Source organism: Gigantopelta aegis, chromosome 6 (genome assembly GCF_016097555.1).
Source record: "Gigantopelta aegis isolate Gae_Host chromosome 6, Gae_host_genome, whole genome shotgun sequence".
In the NCBI taxonomy this organism is placed as follows: Eukaryota; Metazoa; Mollusca; class Gastropoda; order Neomphalida; family Peltospiridae; genus Gigantopelta; species Gigantopelta aegis.
In genome coordinates this window covers 72,166,890-72,191,896 of record NC_054704.1, presented here as the reverse complement: position 1 = coordinate 72,191,896, position 25,007 = coordinate 72,166,890, and the positions used below count along the sequence as shown (strand labels likewise).

The 25,007-nt window shown below is 36.8% G+C and overlaps 1 protein-coding gene across 3 annotated transcripts in view; it reads left to right on the top strand.

Annotated features, from left to right (window-relative positions):
• The window catches only part of LOC121375008 (putative ferric-chelate reductase 1), a 61,007-nt gene extending 39,881 nt beyond the window's left edge, over positions 1-21,126 (top strand). For all 3 annotated transcript variants that reach the window (XM_041502199.1, XM_041502200.1, XM_041502201.1), the window contains exons 4-13: positions 2,029-2,127; positions 3,042-3,189; positions 5,843-5,959; positions 9,501-9,616; positions 11,376-11,462; positions 12,819-12,893; positions 15,280-15,379; positions 17,143-17,283; positions 18,453-18,523; positions 20,786-21,126. In XM_041502199.1, the coding sequence (XP_041358133.1) occupies positions 2,029-2,127; positions 3,042-3,189; positions 5,843-5,959; positions 9,501-9,616; positions 11,376-11,462; positions 12,819-12,893; positions 15,280-15,379; positions 17,143-17,283; positions 18,453-18,523; positions 20,786-20,878 (1,047 nt within the window). In that variant the 3' untranslated portion in view covers positions 20,879-21,126. The remainder of the gene's footprint in view (positions 1-2,028; positions 2,128-3,041; positions 3,190-5,842; positions 5,960-9,500; positions 9,617-11,375; positions 11,463-12,818; positions 12,894-15,279; positions 15,380-17,142; positions 17,284-18,452; positions 18,524-20,785) is intronic.
• The last annotated feature ends 3,881 nt before the right edge of the window (positions 21,127-25,007 follow it).

Here is a 25,007-nt window from a genome sequence, read left to right as displayed (position 1 = left end):
GTTAAAATTAAAAAAAAAAAATCTGTGTCCAGTTTCAATTTCAGCTAATGATTGATAACTAGTTTAATACCACTAGGGTTTCGAACATGCCCATCCAGAGTCCGACCTCCGATAAGATCGGTGGCCTGGCTTGGGATGGGGTGGGGGGGGGGGGGGAGGAGAAAGATAGAGTTGAAAATGGGCAGAATTTTGAAAATAGCAATTAGTAAAAAAGTTAATATAATTCAAGGGAAAAAAAAAAGAACAAAGTTTCAAGCCAAAAATAAAAACAATTGACTGCTCGGCCGAATATTTATATAATTTGGAACATTTCAGAAGGACAGTCCAAAAATAAATAGAGAAAGAAGAGTGGATCGGACTATTTAATAATATTAAAAAAAAGAAGTAATTTTGACATAAAATTTTGAACGGAGGTCTAAAAGTTTAAAGTCAGCTAATGACAAAATACTACAAAATTAAAGCTTATTAAAGAAATGCATTTATTTGATTTTCGAATAAGACTGGACAATTTAATAACAAAATATATTTGTCAAATTCAACTTTAATTTGCTTTTGGCAGTTTGGTGAATGACAGCTTAAACCATGAATGTAGCCTACCAAACTGATAAAATACTACTGTAAGTCATGGAATTAATGAAAAGAAGATATTAATTCAAAAAAATAAAATGCAATCAGTGTATCAGTGCACTTGATGTATTATATTTTGAACCAATGTCACCACCAAGAATAAACATTTCAGAAAGACAATAAAACCGAAACAAACATTAACACACATATGTAACAGTATCTGTCACTGTTAGAACGATAATACTATTTTATATCGCTATAAAGTAATGAACAATGTGTAATGAACAAGAAATCACATGTGAAAAAAAAGTGTATTCTAAACAAGTGAAACAAACAGTCCACAAATTGTTGTTCAAATTATAATCAGTCCCATCCTTCTACAAAAATGTTTTTTTGTTGTTAATAATTTCAGTTTGGTTTGAGATAAGAAGAAAAGTAAAAGTGTTTTTGAAATAAAATAAAAATACAATTTTTTGTATGCAATTTTGGAAACAGTTGGTTCAGAAATAAATAACTTGTAGTATATTTCATAGTATGAAAAAAAGCATTCCCTGTGGGACGGACTATAAGTATCTAAAACAAATGTTAACAGTTATTGTTTGATTGGTTTAAGCTAAAACTAAATTAAATTTAGTCAAAACAGCTCTCTTTTTTTTCATATGGTGATCTTTAAAAGTTGCATTGGTCAGACACATTAATAAAATACACATTTTAGGACACGTACCAGTCTCATCGTAATAATATGACACATTCTTTTCCTGATTTAAGGTGTACTGAATATTTTTACTATTACTTGACTACATATTGTTCAGTATATTCTAAATCATACATGCGATACTTTTATGCAGTGGTACTATTATTCTCGATATGTTTCCAACAATATACAGGGCTTCTAGAATTGTTATGAAATCCACAAGCCATGGGATCACTGAATTAAAACATTTACTAGTCATGTTTAAAAATTCACTAGCCCTACTTTACTTAATACACTTTTACTAATTGTAATAATAAGATATATTACCTAGAGAGGGAGATACTGTAGTGATTAAAACTAAGATTGGGTCGTGGGGTAGGGGCAGGGTATTCATATTTACAAAGTAGACTTAAATGCAGCATTTGACAACTTTTTTATCACTAGCCGTGGGGCATGGCAATAGTAGTTATTTACTAGCATTGAACATCACTAGCCATGGGAGTGGGGCTACCATAATCTAGAAAACCTGCTATAGTATGAAGTCGTTTAGCTCTTGTAGGTCGAGCTGTTGTTTTAAAAAAATTTCACAATTCAAATTTTTTCTTCTGATTCATCTTTCGATATATTTTTTCTCTCTTGCTTTATGTTTTTCCTATTTATCAATGTAAAATGTTTGAAAACATTAACAAATAAAATTAAAAAAATTTCAGTGGTTTATTCCTGTTTCTGAAAATGTGGTGTCTAATGTGAAATTTGTCTGTTTACAGGGAGACGATGCTGTCACGGAATGTGTCATGGCGTCTGGTACCATGCTGGTGAAAAATTCCTTCAATACAGGCCGGTCAAATTCCAGATTGACCCCAGATGTGAGTATTAGTCTGCAGATTAATCCGTGTGATATCGGAGATGAGTTTCATTATATTTTTATTTGTGATAAATTTAACAAGGAACGAAAAAGATTACTAAAGCCATACTATGTTATTAGACCAAATGTAATTAAATTTAGAGAACTGTTTAACTGTAAACGTGTCAGCATCCTTAAAAGCTTTGAAAACGTATTAATATTATAAATAACCACTTTACCTCCTGAAAGCCCATTTTATATAGCTTAATCTTACTTATTTGTTTGTTATAAACACTTGTCACTTAACGTATGCGTGTATATGTATATATAAAGTATATATTGTACTCCTCTGATGCCACCGGATGGTGGCTTTGAGTGAAATAAAGTTCTGTTCTGTTCTGTTCTGTTCTGTTACTCAAGTTTTCAGAGTTTCAGTTAATTAAGTACTGGAACACTGCTTCCTAACAGTCTGCAGAGTAAACCGTATACTGTAATCCTGCAAGTTGCAGCATCTCTGTGTGTCTACCCTGTGATTCATAAACAGCTGTGTTTGAATTCTAGGACTTTTTGGATTAATCCTACAGGACTTTCAAAATTCAGTAGGAACAAAACTACCCTCTGCTCACTACCGACCCCAGTCAGGCTGCTGGTGGTCTCTTGCACCTGCCAGTGCGGCCGGTCCCCTCTCCCACCCACCCCAACCCATTTCCTGTCCTGGACAGAGGAGCTACAATAACTTGCTCTGAATATGCACATAAAACCCTATGACCTGACCTCACCTAATCCTGGGACTCGTTAGCTTGTTTGTTCATAAGTATATGTTTGTTCATTAATTCATTCTTTCATTAGTTCTCTCGTTCATTTGTTCGTTAATTCATTCTTTCATAATCTACAAATTAACTACTATAGTATTCTGCTTTATTTTTTTATATTTAGCCTGATACTGGAATCACCAATATTGTGGGAAGTCACATAAACAACATATTCCAGTGTTCGTACACACTGCAGAAGTCGGGTAGTCCTCAGAATGTAGATCTCAACAGCCACTACTTCATACTGTTTGGCAGTGGTCCAGCCTCTTCTGGTAAGTCTTTGACAGCTTCAAAAATATATTTTTGCCAATTTAAAATGTTCGTAAAAATTAAAGGTGCAATCTTGAATATCGAGGATGAAAATGCATGTATTCCTGACTTTTCTGGAATTTCAGAGTTTAATGTTATTCGCAGGGCTTCTAGATTATGGTTGCCCCACTTCCATAGCTAGTGATATTCATTGTTGGGCTAGTAAATAACTACTATTGCCATGCTCGACGGCTAGTGGATTTTTTCTGGGTCAAATATTGCAGTTAAGTCTATTTTGTAAATATGACTATCCTGCCCTCACCCCTACTGTTAGTCTTTTAAGCTCTGTCTCCCTCTTTAGGTGACATATCTGATTATTACTATTATTTATTAAAATTGTATTAATTTAAAAGTAAAATAGGGCTAGTGAATTTTTTATCGTGGTTAGTACTTTTTTTTAAGTCACTGATCCCATGGCTTGTGGATTTTATAAATTGTTTAGAAGCCCTGGTTATTCGAAACCTTTAATATCCTGTATGTACTTTTCAAGATGCTGCTGTTTTCAAGATTTTTTTGTCCATTTTCATTTTCATCCCTGGAATATATTTGTATACATGTGGTTATGTTATGGAAATTACCTCCTTGCACATTTTAACACAGTACACTTATACCAATAATATTTTTTTCGCTAACTGGATTTAAATGTAAATATATCAGGCCCGTACGCAGGGGGTGGGTGGGTGTGTGTGTGCGAGGAGTGCATACCTCCCCCCCCCCCCCCCCCCCCCCCCCCCCCCCCCCCCCCATAGTCTGCCGAGGTCCGTCCATGGATGTGTAAAAAAAAAGTCAAATTTACTTCCCAGAATGCAGGAAAATGCATCTCCTGCATTCTAGATTTCGGGGGGCATGCCCCTGGATCCCCCTAGCAACTCAATTTCTGCTTACGGGCCTGCATATCAAGTAGTGAGTACAAAGATGTAATAGAAGTTTATAAAGTTTGTTTTGTTTAATGACACCACTAGAGCACATTGATTTATTAATTAATTGGCTATTGGATGTCAAACATTTGGTAATTCTGACACACAGTCATCAGAGAAACCCACTACATTTTGTCATATATAATAGAAGATGCAATAGTTAGCTTCATAAATGGTCCTGTATAATTATTCAGACACGACGGAACAAAGTAGACATTGAGGAAGCTCACTGAGATCAAAGATGCAAAGCAAAGTTTCTAGGGGGTTCGGAAGTATGGTCCCCCATAAAATTTAGAATATTAGATGTCCTGAAATGCAATTTCCTGCATTCTACAAGTAAAATTCATGTCTGCCTTAAGATTTACTACCAATAATATTTTTTATTCACAATTATTGGGGCTAGAGGCCCCCCCCCCCCCCCCCCCCCCCCCCCCCCCCCATGCTCTGCATTGCCCATTATTTCTTCAGTAATATTAATCACTGTTAGACCTCAGTAGTATAACGAGGAACAATTAACAATGTTGATTTTTTGACAGCCAATTAGCTGATTTTTAGTTATGGTATCATCAAACATTCTAATTCAACACGTTTGTAAGAACAAATCTTATTGTATCTCTGTGGAAATCTGAAAAGTTAAGTTCTTTTTCTTTAACGACACTACTGAAACACATTGATTAATTAATCATCGGCTATTGGATATCAAACATTTGGTAATTCTGACAAGTAGTCATCTGAGGAAACCCGCTACATATTTTCCTAATGCAGCAAGGGATCTTTTATATGCACAGACAGGAAAGCACATACCACAGCCTTTGACCAGTTGTAATGCACTGGTTGGAACGAGAGAAAAAACAATCAGTTGAATGGATCCACCAAGGTGGTTTGATCCTGTGACACAAGCACCTCAAGCAAACACTTGACTGACTGAGCTAAATCTGAGGTAGTAAATGCCACAGATTTTTAGGTTGAACTAAATCATGACTTGAGCAAAGGACAGGATTGGACATTCGAAATGTACATGTAGACAATTTCATTGTGTATAGATTTCATGAAATTTTGAATCATTTTAAAACCAGAAATGAACATTTATTATTAAAACAACAACAAACGGTTAAAATTAGAATAGTGATAATTCTACTGTTTTCCAGTTTGTCGACATAGTTTGGTTTTATTTCTCACATCGTTCGTTTGTTCGTTTGTTCATTCGTTCGTTCATAAATTTTGACAACAGTTTGTTTTTGTCTTTTCGAAGATTTTATTTTTGGTATATTGTGTTGATCGTTTGCAGCTGTTTACTTCCAAATCGTTTTGTTTTGTTTTGTCTTGATAATTCGGTTCAATATTGGTTGTTTACCACAGCGCTATACACTTTTTTTCATGGTCTGACAAGAGCATTTATCTTTGTCTTTTTGAAGATTTTATTTTTTGGTATTTAATGTTAATATTTGTTATTGTGTCTTTCATTGATGTTGATCATCATATAACATACATGTAGTTCGACACCCAATAGCTGATGTGTTTTTTGTGCTGAGGTGTCGTTAAACCATTCATTCATTCATTCATTCATTCATTCATTCATTCATTTCAATTACTCAAGTGTGTTTTTTGTGCTGAGGTGTCGTTAAACCATTCATTCATTCATTCATTCATTCATTCATTTCAATTACTCAAGTGTGTTTTCCAAAACTCTTGATTTTAGCTGGCAGTATTCAACAGCACACAGACAATCCGCTGGCATCATCGAGCATTGCAGACTTTCAGAAAATCGAAGAGATATTTGCAGTTGAACAAGACTTTGATCTCGTTAAAGCTCATGGTAAGTTTGACTGGCTATCGGTCCTTTCACCCTGAACTAGGTTGTTTTTGTTCACCTAGCTTGGTGGAATTAAAAGGCTAGATATAGGTAGTACTAAACCAAATAACTTCCAGCTAGGTCAAAGTTCGAGGTGCACCCAACTTTTGATAGAGAAGTTAACACCATAAGTCTTGTGATTGGTGATAAATGCAAGTGTGTTGTTGTAAAAAAAAAAAAGTTTCATCTGTGCAAAAAATGTATGCAATTTTATTTCATCTAGTACCACTGTGTCAAGTAGCCTTGTGTTTGAAACATCTATGGGATACCTGTGTAAAAAAGTCCCCAGTTTTTATGCGGAACTAGGGTAGTCATAGACACTACCCGTTATCTCTGAAATGAGTAGCTTCACCCCCAATTTTTTCTGATTCACTTTAAGGGTGAAGGGTAGTAGTATTTATATCCATGGTGTTTAGCTTCATTTAGCTTCAAGTCATAGAAGAATAAAACTTGCTTTTTAGCTGCACCTATTTTACTTGTTTGTTCATCTCATTGTGGGGCGAGACGTAGCCCAGTGATAAAGTGTTCGCTTGATGCGCACTCGGTCTGGGATTGATGCCCATCAGTGGACCCATTGGGCTATTTCTCGTTCCAGCCAGTGCTCCACAACTGGTGTAACAAAGGCCATGGTATGTACTATCCTGTCTGTGAGATGGTGCATATAAAAGATCCCATTAAGTGGTGACAGCAGGTTTCCTCTCTCAATATCTGTGTAGTCCTTAACCATATGTCTGACGCATATAACCGTAAATAAAATGTATTGAGTATGTCGTTAAATAAAACATTTCCATTCCTTCCCTTTCATCTCATTGCATGTTAAATATATATATTTTTAATTATATATTTTTTTTTAAATTCAAATACTATACCATTTAGCTCAATGTTGAAACGAAACTTTATTGTAATTAAAATATACTGTGAGAATAAAATAAGGGAACAGTTGGTACTGTAGACCAAATTTCAGTCACTGTTAGTGTTGCATGTCTGTATAAAATACAACGGTGTACTGTGGGACTGAATGTCAGTAGTGTGAGATAGAGTGTCTGTAACAAGATTAACTTCCTGGATCAGGATTTTGCTTACAGTCAGTCTTTCATGTTAGTCAGGGTTTCTGCCAGAGGGTAAAACGGGTATGGCACCATACCCAGAATGTTTTGCAGATATTTTTTTTTTTAAGTTTACCTTTTGACAACGTTAATGACTCTTGTCATTACTGTATGATTTTCTTAACCCTAACCCCTAAACCTAACCCATTTTCTTTCTGGGGGGAGGCCCCCCCCACCCCCCATATCCCCTGTCGACTGTGGTTTGCATTCAGCACACACATGGGGCGGGACGTAGTCCAGTGGTAAAGCCTTCGCTTAATGCGCGGTTGGTCTGGGATCGATCCCTGTCGGTGGGCCCATTGGGCTATTTCTCGCTCCAGCCAGTGCGCCACTACTGGTATATCAAAGGTTGTGGTATGTGTTATCCTGTCTGTGGGATGGTGCATATAAAGGATCCTTTGTTGCTAATCGAAAAGAGTAGCCCATGAAGTGGGGATGCGGGTTTCCTCTCTCAATATCTGTGTGGTCCTTAAAGTTACATTCTCTGGTTACCATATTATAACATCATGTACAAATGTGAAATACAAGCTCAAATGCACTTTTAAAAAAGTCATGTGTGTTCGCTATGAACGGATATCATCAAACGTATACGCTTGATTCGTCGCCTGTGCCGCTATAGTTGGACAAAGCACAAACCACAGCCTGTTGTCAGTTTCAGTTAACAGGTGTGTTTGCCGATTTCAAATTGTAGGGTTTGTCTCAAAAAATTAAAAGAGAAATCTTGCGCTGTACGAAGAACGTTCGGTTGAGGATACGGTACTAGAGTCTTTAGTTAAAACTGGTTTGATCTTGACAACGTATTATCGACAGTCGTACCTTCCTATTTCAATTGATATTTTATAAAGTTTTAGTAGAACTTTCAAAGTTTAGTTTGTATACTAGTAACACATTAATCATGTATATATTTTTAAAATAAAATATACTAAAGTAGACAATGAACATTTTCACTTCTTAATTTTACGTGTTAAAATCGACAAATTCAAATAAATATTATTTCGTTTGGAAAGGGTAAAGTTGGAGAGGGGGGGGAGTGTTGTTTAACGACATCAAAGATAAAACATATTGATTTAATAATCATCCGACCCCATACAACCGTAACTAAAATGTGTTGAGTGCGTCATTAAATAAAACATATCCTATCCTTCCTTCCATCTGCTGTTGGATGTCTAACATTTGGTAATTTTGACATATAATCTTAGAGAGGAATCAGGTGCATGTGCAGGGGGAGGGTATTAGAGGTCGAAACCCTTACTTGCCCAAGCTTAAAAAAAATTGAAATGCATTTCGGGTGGGGGGGGGGGGTGGGGAGCATGGCCCCATATAAACTTCGCTCAACACAGTCTATAACCCCAACCCCGCTGAAATCCCTGCATACGCGCCTTGGAAACCCACTATATTTGTTTTTGGCAAGGGATTGTTTATATGTACCATCCCACAGACAGGATATCACATACCATGGGTTTTTTTTGTATACCCGCCGATGGGGATCGATCCTAGACTGACCGCGCATTTCCCAAAAAACACCTTTTTAGGTCTAAGTAATGAATAAAAATAACATATAGTCTTGAAAAATGTTATGTAAATTGAACACAGTACCCTCTTCCTCTACCCCTAGAGCGTTACGTAATTAGTAACACCCCTTACATGTAACACGTATGCCAACAAGCTGGCCACTGTCATAATTTCAAGGCAAATCCCCCACTCACCGACCCCTGGAAAGGCGTTGTACCATACCTCTATGGATATAAATATGTTTTGGAGATATGAGATGACCCCTCAATCAAGAAAGTTAAATTTGTTCAAAAATTGCGAAATCTCACATGATCTCTTGTTGGGGAATTCTATACTTGTGATAAGCCAATGAAAACCGGGATCGGTACGAGCCCATCAAAAGTGTTCCACTTTCAAAATCATGGCTTTGTTTTTAACCTGGATAAGCCAGCGTGGTGAAACCAATGTGGAGTGTGGCGTCATATATGCATGCACCAAACGTTATTGGATTTTCTGTTCTACAGAGTATATGCTTAAATAATAAAAAGATTCCAGGGAATGTAGTTTTAATCATATGTCTGACGCCATATAACCGTAAATAAAATGTGTTGAGTGTGTGATTAAATAAAACATTTCCTTCAGCACACACATTGTAAAAATTAAATTCATAGCACCATACCCTCAAATTTCTTTCTGGCAGAAACCCTGTTAGTGTGTTGGTCCGATTCCTTATTTCTTTCCGTCAGTATAAGTTCTGATTATGGAATATTCCTAGGACAAGATTAATATCAAAACATGTGCAGTGTGTGTAGTGATGCTGGAGATGTAGGTTACACTGTTTTGCTCATGTGTGTTAGTAATATACAACATGTTATTACATTTTGCTGCATGTACTGATTTACATGTAGGTTCTCTGATGGTTATTGCATGGATATTTGCCGTCAGCATTGGGGTCATCCTTCCTAGATTCTACAAACCAATGTGGCCCAAATCCAAGTTGTTTGGTGAAAAAGTCTGGTTTCAGGTTTGTGATACTTTGAAAAACAAAATCCTTATGCATAGTTGAACCTGCTATACATGGCACCTTGAATAACAGCCACCTGTTTATAAAGGGTGCACCAGTACAGGTGTTTTTAATCTATGTATTACGTGACAGAAATAAAACGGGCTGCGAAATAATGTATGAGAATCAGTGATATATATACATGTAGGCACATCACACCTGATTTGTCCACTACATTATAAAACTGTTTTGACACTTTATGACCATTTTGTCTTTTTCTGTTAACACATATGGTACATGTATATGTTGTAACAATTTAGCTTTGTAAACAAATGACAGTTTTTGTTAATATCAATGAGCATTGGCCAGTCAAATAACAGATGGGTGTTACGCTCCTCGTTACATTCTAATGGGATAAACACATTGATAACAATCATTTGATAATAAATATATGTTATGGAACATAAATAGGAACATAAAAATACTTATAATCAAATGATTATAAATATGTTGTTAAGATAATACATTAATTAAATCTAGAAGTACACAACAATGTACGGTAATTTGACTGTTATTGTGAATTTTTTTTTTTTTTATCTCAACTCATGAGAATGAAGTTACACCACTGAAACCATGATTCAGTTTGATCATTTTGCTACAAAGGCTCATAGCCATTAAATTGCCCTGTTAGGTAATTTTTGTGTGTACAAAGGCTCATAGCCATTAAATTGCCCTGTTAGGTAATTTTTGTGCCTACAAAGGCTCATAGCCATTAAATTGTCATGTTAGGTCCTTTTTGTACCCACAAAGGCTCATAGCCATTAAATTGTCATGTTAGGTCCTTTTTGTACCTACAAAGGCTCATAGCCATTAAATTGTCCTGTTAGGTCCTTTTTGTACCTACAAAGGCTCATAGCCATTAAATTGTCCTGTTAGGTCCTTTTTTTGCATCCAAAGGCTCATAGCCATTAAATTGTCATGTTAGGTCCTTTTTGTACCTACAAAGGCTCATTGTCCTTTTAGGTAATTTTTGTACGTACAAAGGCTCATAGCCATTAAATTGCCCTGTTAGGTCATTTTTGTGCCTACAAAGGCTCATAGCCATTAAATTGTCATGTTAGGTCCTTTTTGTACCTACAAAGGCTCATAGCCATTAAATTGTCATGTTAGGTCATTTTTGTACCTACAAAGGCTCATAGCCATTAAATTGTCATGTTAGGTCATTTTTGTGCCTACAAAGGCTCATAGCCATTAAATTGTCATGTTAGGTCCTTTTTGTACCTACAAAGGCTCATAGCCATTAAATTGTCCTGTTAGGTCATTTTTGTGCGTACAAAGGCTCATAGCAATTAAATTGTCCCGTTGGGTCATTTTTGTGCCTACAAAGGCTCATAGCCATTAAATTGTCCCGTTGGGTCATTTTTGTGCCTACAAAGGCTCATAATCATTAAATTGTCATGTCAGGTCCTTTTTGTATATGTACCTACAAAGGCTCATAGCCATTAAATTGTCCTGTTGGGTCATTTTTGTGCCTACAAAGGCTCATAACCATTAAATTGTCCTGTTAGGTCATTTTTGTACCATGATAATACAAAACCAAAAACTGTTCAGGCCATTTTTAGGTTCCCTGAACATTATTTTATTCTCAGGCCAGATTTTAACTTTTTATATTAAGATTACTTGTGTTAATATTTTATGTCTCTCTAACAGTGTTCTGCCATCCCACACGAGATACTGAAAATAGATGGTGTGTTAATATTGTTGTTATTTATGTTCACAGCTTCACCGAGGTTCCATGATGGTGGCTTTCCTCTCGACCATCATAGGTTTCATTTTAATCTTCGTCTTTGTTGAAGACTTCAGTGAGGTAATTATTTGCATTTCATTTGCTCTACTGGCTATGGTTTAAAAAAAATAAACCTAACAAATATTGCTAATTCCATCAATGCTCTCATGGCCATTTAGTATGTAAAGTAATTTTTAAATTCTGCCTGGCTTTTGATCGGGATTGAAAACTTGTGGCTTAGTAGCATATTTGACCCTGCTATGATGGAAGATAAATAAGTCGAAAGGATGAATGTTTAGTGATTGACACTCCAGCAGAAAAATACACATCGGATATTGGGTGTCAAAAAATGGCAAGTATATGAATGGAATGGATGAATGTTTAAAAACACCCCAGCACAAAAATACACGGCTATATATTGGGCGTCAAGAAGTGGTAAGTGCCCTCCCCACTTTAAAGACGTGAAAGCATCTTAAACTGTACTAGAATATACCCCAGAGCATCTGCAACTACAACATCATATCACCTGATACAACAAAAAAAGTTCCCATTGACTTAAAAATTACTTGAAAAGTCTATTAAGTAAGAAAATGTTTACGTTGATCATATACACTTTCGTTTGCAATATTAATACAGGCCGCTGAAAATTGCGAGAACGATCATTTCGTTCGCGTTAAGTTCACGTAAATCTAATTTAGCGTAACCTATTTTCTGTTTGTGCATTAAATTTAGGACATTATTTACATGGACATAACAGGTTAAACAAAAAGAAAATGGGTTACCTGAATTTATTTTTGCGACTGGCCTCGGTGGCGTTGTGGTTAGGCCATCGGTCTACAGGCTGGTAGGTACTGGGTTCAGATCCCAGGCGAGGCATAGGATTTTTAATCCAGATACAGACTCCAAACCCTGAGTGAGTGCTCCGCAAGGCTCAATGGGTAGGTGTAAACCACTTGCACCGACCAGTGATCCATAACTGGTTCAACAAAGGCCATAGTTTGTTCTATCCTGCCTGTGGGAAGCGCAAATAAAAGATCCCTTGCTGCCTGTCATAAAAGAGTAGTCTATGTGGCGACAGCGGGTTTCCTCTAAAAAACAGTGTCAGAATGACCATATGTTTGACGTCCAATAGCCGATGATAAGATAAAAAATCAATGTGCTCGAGTGGCGTTGTTAAATAAAACAAACTTTACTCTCTTTATTTTTGCGTAACCAATAAATGGTTCATGCAAATATTCAGTTCTCAGAGGTGGTTAATACATGTACTTGAACATTAAAATTAAAAGTATCGGACAAAGAATTGCTTTTACATTTAATAAGGTAGACCGCATATATCTTTTTAGAATAAAATTTACAGTGAAACTGATTGAATGATTATCATAGCATTTTGTGCTTGACACTTTTTGTTAATGTATTGTTTATTTATATTCCTTTCAGTTGAACCAAAGTGATAACCTCAAAGTGGCCCACCCAATCATTGGTGTGATTGTCACGGTCTTGGTTTTTATCAATGTAAGTGCATTATTATTATATATTCTGAATTATTATATACATCTGAATAGTCCAGTTTACCTTCTGCATTTGATACCATTTTTAACAATACCAGTATAAAAGAACAAGTAAAGTCAATTACAGTAATGGTATCTCTTTTTTTTTGTATAATGTAACTTCAGTAAAATTCTTAGTGACAATTAATGACATGATCATATCAAACAATCTACATGTATGTATAAATGATTAAAATGCAAATGCCAAGGCATAATGTATTTTAGCTGAAGCTAACAAGTTTTGTCACAGCATTTGTGTTTCCCGAAACAATTTTCTGAACTGCATAGGCTGTTAGTGTTAAGACATTCCTGAGTTTGCTGCAATTTTTAAGATGTTATCGACTAACAGAGACTTTTTAACGATTGTATTTACATATCAAATATATTTTTCTGCATAAAATATTAGTGGCTGTGGCTGTGTATTAAACTTGTTTCTGATCGTTCTAATATTTGTACTAGGTTAAATTTAATTTAATTTCCTAAAATATATTTTTTCATACATACAAAATTATTTGAAGACAAAATCCAGTTTGGGCTTCTTACAAATATTAAGACAGCCAGAAACACATTGAATATACTGACACTGATATTCTAAACAAGAAAATATATTTAATATGTAAGTTTAATCGTAGAAATATTTTATTTTTCGGAAACATCTTACAATGCAGCAAACTCGGGAATGTTCCTTTAAGTTTTCATATTTAGCTAGGATGTTTACAGAGTAATATTTCTTATAAATACTTTCACCTGTGCCCTTGAACTTTCCCTGGGCAAGGTTGTTAAGTTTAGTCAAGTATTCTGGAAATTACTATGATTAATTCCAAATTAAAAGTTTTGGTGATGTTGATTAAGGCCATTCCAAAATCGATCATATTTGGGAAGTTGGGTACAGTTTGTTCTGTATATCCACCACTCACATATGTAAACTGACCTCTCACCTACGGCACTTCCCTCCCTAGTCCCATGGATTGGTCCAAACATCCCAACATGGGGAGGTTGGGATACAGTTTGTTCTGTATACCCACCACCCACATACATTACCTGACCTCTCACCTACAGCACTTCCCTCACTAGTCCCATGGATTGGTCCAAACATCCCAACATGGGGAGGTTGGGATACAGTTTGTTTTGTATACCCACCACCCACATACATAACCTGACCTCTCACCTACAGCACTTCCCTCCCTAGTCCCATGGATTGGTCCAAACATCCCAACATGGGGAGGTTGGGATATAGTTTGTTCTGTATATCCACCGCCCACATACATAACCTGACCTCTCACCTACGGCACTTCCCTCCCTAGTCCCAAGGATTGGTCCAAACATCCCAACATGGGGAGTTTGGGTACAGTTTGTTCTGTATACCCACCACCCACATGCGTAACCTGACATTTCACCTACAGCACTTCCCTCCCTAGTCCCATGGATTGGTCCAAACATCCCAACATGGGGAGTTTGGGTACAGTTTGTTCTGTATACCCACCACCCACATACATAACCTGACATCTCACCTATGGCACTTCCCTCCCTAGTCCCAAGGATTGGTCCAATCATCCCAACATGGGGAGGTTGGGTACAGTTTGTTCTGTATACCCACCACCCACATACATGTACATAACCTGACCACTCACTTCCCTCCCTTGTCCCAGGGATTGGTCCAAAAATCCCAGCAGCAAATCAAGTGTGAAATCTTCTCCTGAGTCCTGACCACCTTGTTCAGCCATGTGGTAGCTGTACATCCTGCCTCCTTTCTCTTTTGCTTCTGAAAAATATGTCCGATGCCATATAACCATAAATAAAATGTGTTGAGTGCAGCGTCGTTAAATAAATCATTTCCTTCCATCTTTTGCTTCTACGATCCAGGGGCCTAATCCACAAAGCTCTTAGGCTCTGCTAGACAACAAAGCATCCTCTTTGCAAGTCTTTTAGCATTGTACTACAAGATCGCAGAGTTGCGAGAGTTTAGTGAATTAGGCCCCAGTTTGGTAGAGTATTGAGTTGATTTCTTCAGTTTATTAAAACGATGTATACATTTTTGCGGCAGATTTACCAGGCATAAAGTAATAATTACAGTGTTTCCAGCCCACCCAATGTGATTTGTTCTGATACAACACTCAGTGTGACGCCACACGATACACACATATGTCTCATACGACAATAGCCGATTACATAGCAACCAATGAAATAGTAATGTTGTCATGTCACAATCAGCTGTTATTTCTTTTTATTGTGTCTATACTCATACGAGGCACTTGTAATGTGTGGTGTCGCCTTAAGATATTAATGCTACCCCTCGGGTATTGCTTTGATGTATGCTATGCTTAACAACCTTTTTCCCCGTTTCTCTGCAGCCCACCATGGCAATATTCCGTCCTCATCCTGGCACAAAGAACCGACCGATATTCAACTGGGCGCATTGGGGAGTGGGCACTCTGGCTCACATTTTAGGAGGTTTGGCACACGTCATAAATATATCCATTAGTTAATAACTTTACAATCACCACTAGCTAGCTTGGTCTTCTCGTATTCACTGTGGCTATTTAAATTTTTTTTTAGTGATTTTTATTATGCAAATTGTAGTTATTTAAATCCTTATATCTAAAATTGGAGGCTCAGATTTTTTTTTAACTCCCATAAAAAACCAAACAGAAACAACTAAACATCACAAAGCAAACTATGTATGTAGCTAGTTTTGTTATACTGTTATTTGTGTGTGCATCAGGTATCTTCCTGCTAAGTAACTCCTTTTTTGTGGAAATGTGTGTATTTTATTACTTTTTTGCTTGAACAAGTTACAATTTATGGTGTCAGTTTCAAAAAAATTATCTCCCTTTAATGACTGAACGTGTACAGTTTGAGTTTTGCTGCTTATATTCACTGCCAAAAATCCATTGAGTCTAAATTAAAATAAAGCTATGTGCTAAATATCTATAACTACGTAATTTGTGGTCTCTAAAAATTAAGACAGATTTTTTTTTAAAGCTTTATCCAAACAGCCACTTTTTACTGTGATTACAATAACCATGGCTTAACTTGAATAAGTTAAATTTTTATTTAATTTATTAGAAGTATTGCTGAATTAGTGTATGGTTTATAAGGAAGAAACTAAGCAGAATAATCTCCATTCATTAAATACATGCAATTTCACTGTAGGCTGAATTAAGCAACAGAGATTTCTGTCTATATCACAAGACAAGCGCTGTGATCGGATTTCAGGCAATTTAGTAAGCATGTTATTGCTTTCGTCACTATTTATGAGGCAGCATCCCTCAGCCTTCAGGGGATTGCAATTCTCTGCTATATATGTAATATATATTACATACAAATTCAATCTTACTATAGTGATAAAGTCATTTCAAACCATGTGATAAATTTATCTTGTATCGCACACATATGTGATCTCAACTGGAACTTATAAATGGGGAATTCCCTTTTTATTTTTATTGGAGTTGCTGCTTTTTTATTACTTACGTCATATGATCAGGGTTTCTGCCAGAGGGTAAAACGCCATCCCCAGATTTTGTTTTACAGATTTGTTTTTAAAGATAACCTTTGGACAAAATTAATTACTCTTATCATTAACCCTAACCCTAAACTTAACCCATTTTTTTTCTAGGCAAGCACCCCCCCTCCGCCCCCCCCCCCCCCCCCAATACCCTCTGTTGGTTGTGGTTGCATTCAATTCCATAGTGCCATACCCAAAAATGTCTTTCTGGCAGAAACACTGATGATTTACAACTTACATCATATATGATTTACAAATTAATGTTAGTTTGAAACATTACACCCGATTGCCACAGAGTATGATTCTTAATGTAAAGTAAATCCATGAACGGAGTATTGACCATAGGTTTAAGTGAGTGTAGTTATGACATTAAATTAAGAACCGTTTTTGGTAAAAAATAAAAGACAGTACAAGTACAGGTTTGTAATAAATACAAAACTTCACATATGTTATTTTCACTTTCTGTTTATTGCACTCGATTATTTTGTGCAAGAACATACCACTCGACTACTAAGCGGTATATATTCTTGTGCAATAAATAGTAAGTGAAAACAATGTATGTGAAGTTCTGTTTATTTATCATGTTAAACAGCTATTTCTGGATATTATGTAAATACCGTAAAGGCAGTGGGATATTGGGCATATGTTTTTCTATTTTTGGATTTTAGTTTAGTGTATTAATTATTAATATAAATATTTTAACTTTCAGTGGTGAACTGTTTCCTCGGGGTCCGAATGGGAAAACCAAACCTGCCTGAATATCTTATCTACATTCTTGCTGGGTTTGTTGTCTGGCAACTGTTGTTTGAACTCATCATGCAGTTGCATCAGTGTTTTGCAAATAAAAAGGGTATGTTAAATAATTATATATTTCAATAATGTTAACCTCTGCATTGTGCAGCATTGCCCACGGCAATCGGCAATGCTGTGGAGATTGCCATGGGAGTTTTAATTCTCCACGACACCATTTTGCCTTGGACTATTTTTTTTTTTTTTTTTCAATGACGTGTGTTTTTGCTGTGGACATTTTCTTCATTGCAGGGGTTCAATGTTAACTTCAACACAAATTGAGATTACCAAATTTATATACCTGACTGCCTGTCCGTCTGTCAGGGTGTCCTTTGGTGTCTGTCTTCTCCTACATTTTTTATTGAATTATTCTGAAACTTGGTACAATGATCCTCTGGAGCACCCTCCACAAATTTATAGAGAGATATTTAGGAAATTTTAATTTTGGAAGTTTTAAAACATTTAAATTGAAAATTTGAAAGTCTATCTTCTGCTAGAGTTTCGGATAATTCTAAAACTTGGTATTATGATTCTCTGGGGCAGTCTTCATTTATTTTAAAGAAGGACCCTCCTCCTCAGTATAAACTTTGTCAATGTACACTGACTGTGCGACACATTTTGGTGGAGTGTAATCATCTCAAGCTGACGAGAAATTATATATTTGGCAACAGAAATGTTTTGGAATCATTTAAATTCCATCCAGAATTAATTGTAAAGTTTTAAAAACACTTTGACTTCTATACAAAGTTTTAAAATATAATTACCTTGATTTTATGTATTGTATTATACTTTTCACCCACAGCTCCTTACACTGTGGTTTTACATAAATATATAAAAATAATATTTTTGTTATTAAAAATTTAAAAGTGCTAGAATTTTAATGGAATAGTTCTGAAACTTGGTACTATAAATCTCTGAGGAAGAGTTCACAAACTAATAGAGAGAGATTTGGAATTTTAAATATTTATTAAGTTTTTCAAATTTAAATAACACTTTTAACATTCAGTGAAAAATTGGTGGTGCTAGTGGAAATTACAAGTGTCAATTAAGATAGAACTGAGACTGGGAAAAGTCGTCTTGTATTTATTGCTTAAAATCAGTCAGTCGTAACAAATAACAGTTGTAACATTGCATGAAGAGAACGAGAGTTAAACGGTTTATTATTTCAACAGGTACAGTGTCCGATCATGTGCAGAATTAAGAATGGTATCTTTTATGTTGTATTTACAGGCAGTGACGAGTATGAATTGCAACAAAGTGGAGATGTACAGGTTCGAACAACTCAGCAGGTGGTAGAACAGGTAACTGATGTTAATTGTTATGTGACAAGCAAGAAATATTCAACTGTGGGCTTAGGTGGGTAACTGATGTTAATTGTTATTTGACAAGCGAGAAATATTCAACTGTGGGCTTAGGTGGGTAACTGATGTTAATTGTTATTTGACAAGCGAGAAATATTCAACTGTGGGCTTAGGTGGGTAACTGATGTTAATTGTTATTTGACAAGCGAGAAATATTCAACTGTGGGCTTAGGTGGGTAACTGATGTTAATTGTTATTTGACAAGCGAGAAATATTCAACTGTGGGCTTAGGTGGGTAACTGATGTTAATTGTTATTTGACAGGAAAGAAATATTCAACTGTGGGCTTAGGTGGGTAACTGATGTTAATTGTTATTTGACAGGAAAGAAATATTCAACTGTGGGCTTAGGTGGGTAACTGATGTTAATTGTTATTTGACAGGAGAGAAATATTCAACTGTGGGCTTAGGTGGGTGGTGGAAGAAAACAGTTATTTTTAAAAAATTTCAAGGGTCTACTAAACTTTGTTCATATGCACTGAAGTTTATTTATGCTTAATAGGAAAGATATAGGCACGGATTTATGGAAGGGTGGAAAACAATTGACTTACTGATTGTACTGAGGCAGTACGTAGCCCAGTGGAAAAGTGCTTGATCCACTTGTTTACGACAGAGGGCGGGACGTAGCCCGGTGGTAAGTGCTTGATCGACTTGTTTGTGATGGAGGGCGGGACGTAGCCCGGTGGTAAAGTGCTTGATCCACTTGTTTGTGACAGAGGGAGGGACGTAGCCCGGTGGTAAAGTGCTTGATCCACTTGTTTGTGACATAGGGCGGGACGTAGCCCGGTGGTAAAGTGCTTGATCGACTTGTTTGTGACATAGGGCGGGACGTAGCCCGGTGGTAAAGTGCTTGATCGACCTGTTTGTGACATAGCGCGGGACGTAGCCCGGTGGTAAAGTGCTTGATCGACTTGTTTGTGACAGATGGCGGGACGTAGCCCGGTGGTAAAGTGCTTGATCGACCTGTTTGTGACATAGGGCGGGACGTAGCCCGGTGGTAAAGTGCTTGATCGACCTGTTTGTGACATAGGGCGGGACGTAGCCCGGTGGTAAAGTGCTTGATCGACCTGTTTGTGACATAGGGCGGGACGTAGCCCGGTGGTAAAGTGCTTGATCGACCTGTTTGTGACAGAGGGCGGGACGTAGCCCGGTGGTAAAGTGCTTGATCCACTTGTTTGTGACAGAGGGCGGGACGTAGCCCGGTGGTAAAGTGCTTGATCCACTTGTTTGTGACAGAGGGCGGGACGTAGCCCTGTGGTAAAGTGCTTGATCCTCTTGTTTGTGACATAGGGCGGGACGTAGCCCGGTGGTAAAGTGCTTGATCCACTTGTTTGTGACGGAGGGCGGGACGTAGCCCGGTGGTAAAGTGCTTGATCCACTTGTTTGTGACATAGGGCGGGACGTAGCCCGGTGGTAAAGTGCTTGATCCACTTGTTTGTGACGGAGGGCGGGACGTAGCCCGGTGGTAAAGTGCTTGATCCACTTGTTTGTGACGGAGGGCGGGACGTAGCCCGGTGGTAAAGTGCTTGATCCACTTGTTTGTGACATAGGGCGGGATGTAGCCCGGTGGTAAAGTGCTTGATCCACTTGTTTGTGACGGAGGGCGGGACGTAACCCGGTGGTAAAGTGCTTGATCCACTTGTTTGTGACAGAGGGCGGGACGTAGCCCGGTGGTAAAGTGCTTGATCCACTTGTTTGTGACAGAGGGCGGGACGTAGCCCGGTGGTAAAGTGCTTGATCCACTTGTTTGTGACAGAGGGCGGGACGTAGCCCAGTGGTAAAGCGCTCGCTTGATGTGCCATCTCTTTGGGATCGATCCCTATCAGTGGGCACATTAGGCTATTTTTTGTTCCAGCCTGGTTTATTAAAGGCTGTGGTATGTGCTATCCTGTCTGTGGGATGGTGCATATAAAAGATCCCTTGCTGCTATTGGAAAAATGTAGCAGGTTTGCTCTCTAAGACTATTACATCCAATAGCTGATAAATAAATCATTGTGCTTTAGTGGTGTCGTTAAACAAAACAAACTTTTTAATGCATCCAATGTGTAAAGTAATATTCAAATTCACCCTTAAAGGCCTAAAATATCGGAAGGGCAATAGCATTATATGTTCTGGCTCTAATATGTTGGCGTTTGTGTTTTGTTGGGGGTTTTTGTTTTCTTGTTATGTGTTTTTGTTTAACTTTTTATCTTTTATCGTTTCAGAATAGTAACTTGAAGATGTTTCTGCTGGGAGTTCATGTGGTGGTCGTGTTTGGATTCTGTCTAGCAGTCGTCATCATTATTGTAATAGCATAAGACTGTCACATGGTCTACGTAAAGCAGACCGTTAAAAAAAATATCTTTTATCACATCTTATTACCATTATAAAGTTGCAGGGATGTGAGAGCTATGCGGAAATGCATAAATGCGCTTTTTCATTTCATCTAAAAAAGAAAAAAACTCATGATGTTCAGTACTGTTGACCACAAGTTTATGATGTGTGCCTTATATTATAAGTTATAACCAGTTTAGATTTGTTAACAATGAATACAATTTTTGGCAGTTCCAGTGGTTGCAAATAACAATTTTCCTTCAGGGGCCATTGAGCGGCCCCTGGACCCCCAGTCACAGTAAGCTTTTTTGTTCCAGCCCCTCTCACATCCCTTAAGCTGTTTTCACATTAAACATGGATACGGATCTGATCATGCGGCGAACAGAAATGGGATCCAGTAATCGGACGTAGTGTTCACATATGTATGATTATGAATGCAATACATGTATGGCAGTACGTCTGTCCAAACACAATAACTTACTCAGATGCACGTTATATTGGCGGGAACTCTTTTTAGTTTTGTCTACTTCTGGTGATGATACTGTTTCAGTCGCTACATGGGGCAGTCAAAATAATCATGTTGGTGTCCGTATACTGCATCCATATACTTATCCAGACATGCACGGTCAATGTTTTTTGGCATGCAGTTGAATCCCGTTGGCTCGAACCCTGTCAGTGCTTGAGAAAGTGTTTGACCCATCGGGCAGTTCGACCTAACCATTCGGTCAACACCGTGTAACTTGGGATGTTGTTTTTGGTTCGAGTGTGGCAGTGTATTCGACCCTCTCGACTTCGACCCAATGAGATTCTACTGTATTTGTATCCACATATGTATCCATGTATATGTGAACATAGCTTTAGATAATGCCTATTTTTTTAATTGTTGTTTATGGCACTAGTTTGTAGGCACTGGTCCGTCTGCATGTGGTTATTAAAGCAAAGTGCCTGTCAACACTTGAACTATAAATAGAAACAGTTTTGAGTGCCAAGCAAAAAGTCATTTTGTTATTGAATTTTGTAAATTTGGCAAATGAACTTGTTTTGCTGGTAAAATATTATGGAAATGAAAGACACCTCAGCACATTTTAAACTACATCTCTAAAGCGGCGTTCTCATTATGCAATTTGTCGCACTAACTTGTCGCATGTAATTTGTCGTAGCGACTCGAATTGTGTTTTTGTGGGAAGACGTTATGTGATAAGATTCCATGATGTCAACAAAGCTCGTCAGTTTAAAAAATATTTTGTGGGAAATGTATGTGCATACAAATTTTCCCTGAAATAAAGAAAACATGAATGCAGACAATTTACTGATGGCATTATGTAACAAAACAATCACTGACCACATCTGGACAATAATAGGTTTTATGGACCCATGAAATCTGGACATTTGGACATGTTTATAAGCAAACCGAAAAACCCAGAGGTGACAAAACTGAACGGTTAAACTTTGATGTGATTTGATTGGCTGAGAGCTTACGATTTTGTTGTTAGAAATAGAACATGTTCTAGTTAGTACGATTCCAACACGACTTGTCATATGACTAAAATCATTCCGATTTAGGTGTTCTCACAGTACAATTCCATCGCATGCGACAAGTCGGTACAACTAATCGCACTGTAAGATGACTAACATGCATTGTGTATGTGGATATCTTGACACTTGGTTACGAAAGAATACAGACTACTCATGCTGAAAAAGCAGCAAGGATCTTTTATGTTCACTTTAACATTGGCAGGACAGTACATACTGCAACCTTTAATATACCAAATATGGAGAACAGGTTTGACAAAATATTAGTGCAAGGGTACAAAGTGTAAAACACCTGTGGGCTTAATCGTTTACGGTTACTTGAGAATGGGTTTCATTATACAGTGAAACCTGTCTAAACTGGACCCTGAACTAACTGGAATCCCGTCAAAACTGGAGAAGTTTCATGGTCCCGAATTTTGAAAACTCTGAAACGCGACCTTGCAAACTCTGGATCCTGTCTAAATCGGATAAAGTTAGACAAGTTTCACTGTAACATATAAAAAAGAAAGAAAAAAGCACAATATTCGTTGTTAGGAACAATATTTTTTGGAAACTAGTGTACCAAAAAAACCTTTGATCAGAGCATTTGTTATATAAGTGCTTTTTATTTATAAGATATTGTATTTTTAAAGTATTTTTGTTGTTGTTCTAAATGTTTGTTGTTACGACTTGTTATTAACTGGTGAGAAAAACAAAGTGCCATCAACATTTCAGTGCTTTTCTACCTGTACGTTTGGTGCATTTCTCCATGTTGCCAACAGCATAATAGATTACCTTGGTCACATAAATAACTACAGGTAAATACGATTGTTGGTCTGTGTATGTTATTGTTCGTTCCTATCATTGTTTATGATGTTGCTAACATACACATACATGTAGCCTGTGTAGTAGGTTATGAGATATAGTTTTGGGGTAAAAAATTTTTTTAAAAGATGTCTTGTTTTTTATATATAACATTAACATACGCATTTTGAACTTCTAAAAAGTCAAATATTGAATTACTGCAGTTTATGTATGTAGGTATACATGTAATTTTGTGAGTATTTTGTGTTGGTAAATTGAAAAATTATTGAAATCAATGTATTTCAACTGAAATAAATGTTGCTTTGTTCTTTTTACAAGATCTAAAGAATCCATGTAGAATATAGCATTATTTTAATCATAAAAGAAATTTAAAAAAACAAAAACCCAACCAAAATACCCACACACATTGCATATAAATATGCTAATATTTATACCATTTTTCTTTGAGTTAAACATAAATTTTTAGTACACATAATTGTCTGTTTAGAATTCATAATTTAAGGTGGCAAGCTCCAAAATTTTGAAATACAATATATGAATACTGTGAAATTATTTTAAAATATATGCATAACTTTAAGTATTTGGATTGACTGTTATTTCTTATTGTGTTATTAACATAATAAAATGCGCACAAATAAGTAATACCACTAAGTGTTGCACAATTTTGCATTATATATATTTTACTCTTTTTTTTGTTGTAATTAATGTGAATGAATTTTACATTTTATTTGCATTCATTGATAGCTAACATTTTATAATTCTATCTGTCACACATGATCAGTATATACTATTTATTTTTCACAAAAGAGTTATTACAATACATGTAATATATATAGAATTTGTCCAGTCAAACGTCCTCATCTCTACCTGGGGCAGGATTTAGCTCAGTCTGTTGAGTGCTCACTTGAGGTGTTTGCTTCGCAGGATCGAACCACCTCGGTGGATCCATTGAACTGATTTTGTTTTCTCATTCCAACCAGTCCATCACAACTGGTCAACAGCCATGGCATGTGCTTTCCTGACTGGGAAAGTGCATGTAAAAGATCCCTTTCTGCATTAAGAAAAATGCAGTGGGTTTCCTCCAATGACTACGTGTCAGAATTATCAAATGTTTGACATGATGATTAATTAATCAAAGTGCTCTAGTGGTGTCGTTAAACAAAACAAACATTTTCATCTCAACCTCTTGTCTTATGAGCTGATGAAATTTCAAGACATACATGTAGGATTTGCCTCGTGGCATAATTTTCACCACTACATGTACTTATGTAGGATTATTTCCATCCATCGATGTCTTGTGCTTTTTGACTTGATTCTTCAACATCGAAATAATGACATTTGACTGCAGTGAAACCCCTCTAAACCAAATAACTGTAGAACCAAGTAAAAGGTCTAGTTTTAAGGGGTGTAGGATTTAGAGCGGTTCTCTTCTATATTGACATTTAAAAACGGACTGTGAAAAAATGTCCTGTCCTCCCTGTCATGGACAGACCTCTCTGGCGAAGTCAGAGTTTGTGCCCACGACAGGCGTGATTGAACAGTTCTCTGATGGAATCATGCCAAAATTCACCCACACCCACCCACACTCAAATGTCCCGGTTTTGAGAGAATGGCTGAGGTCTGGTCTTGAGGAGTTTTGCTGTATATGTATATTTTGTATGTATATGTAATTAAAATAGCTGTTATGCATACTTGGATTATTACAGAATATAATTTACAGGCTCTGATCATACTGATGAAATGGTACCTTTTTTTGTGGCTTTTTGTTAAAAATTA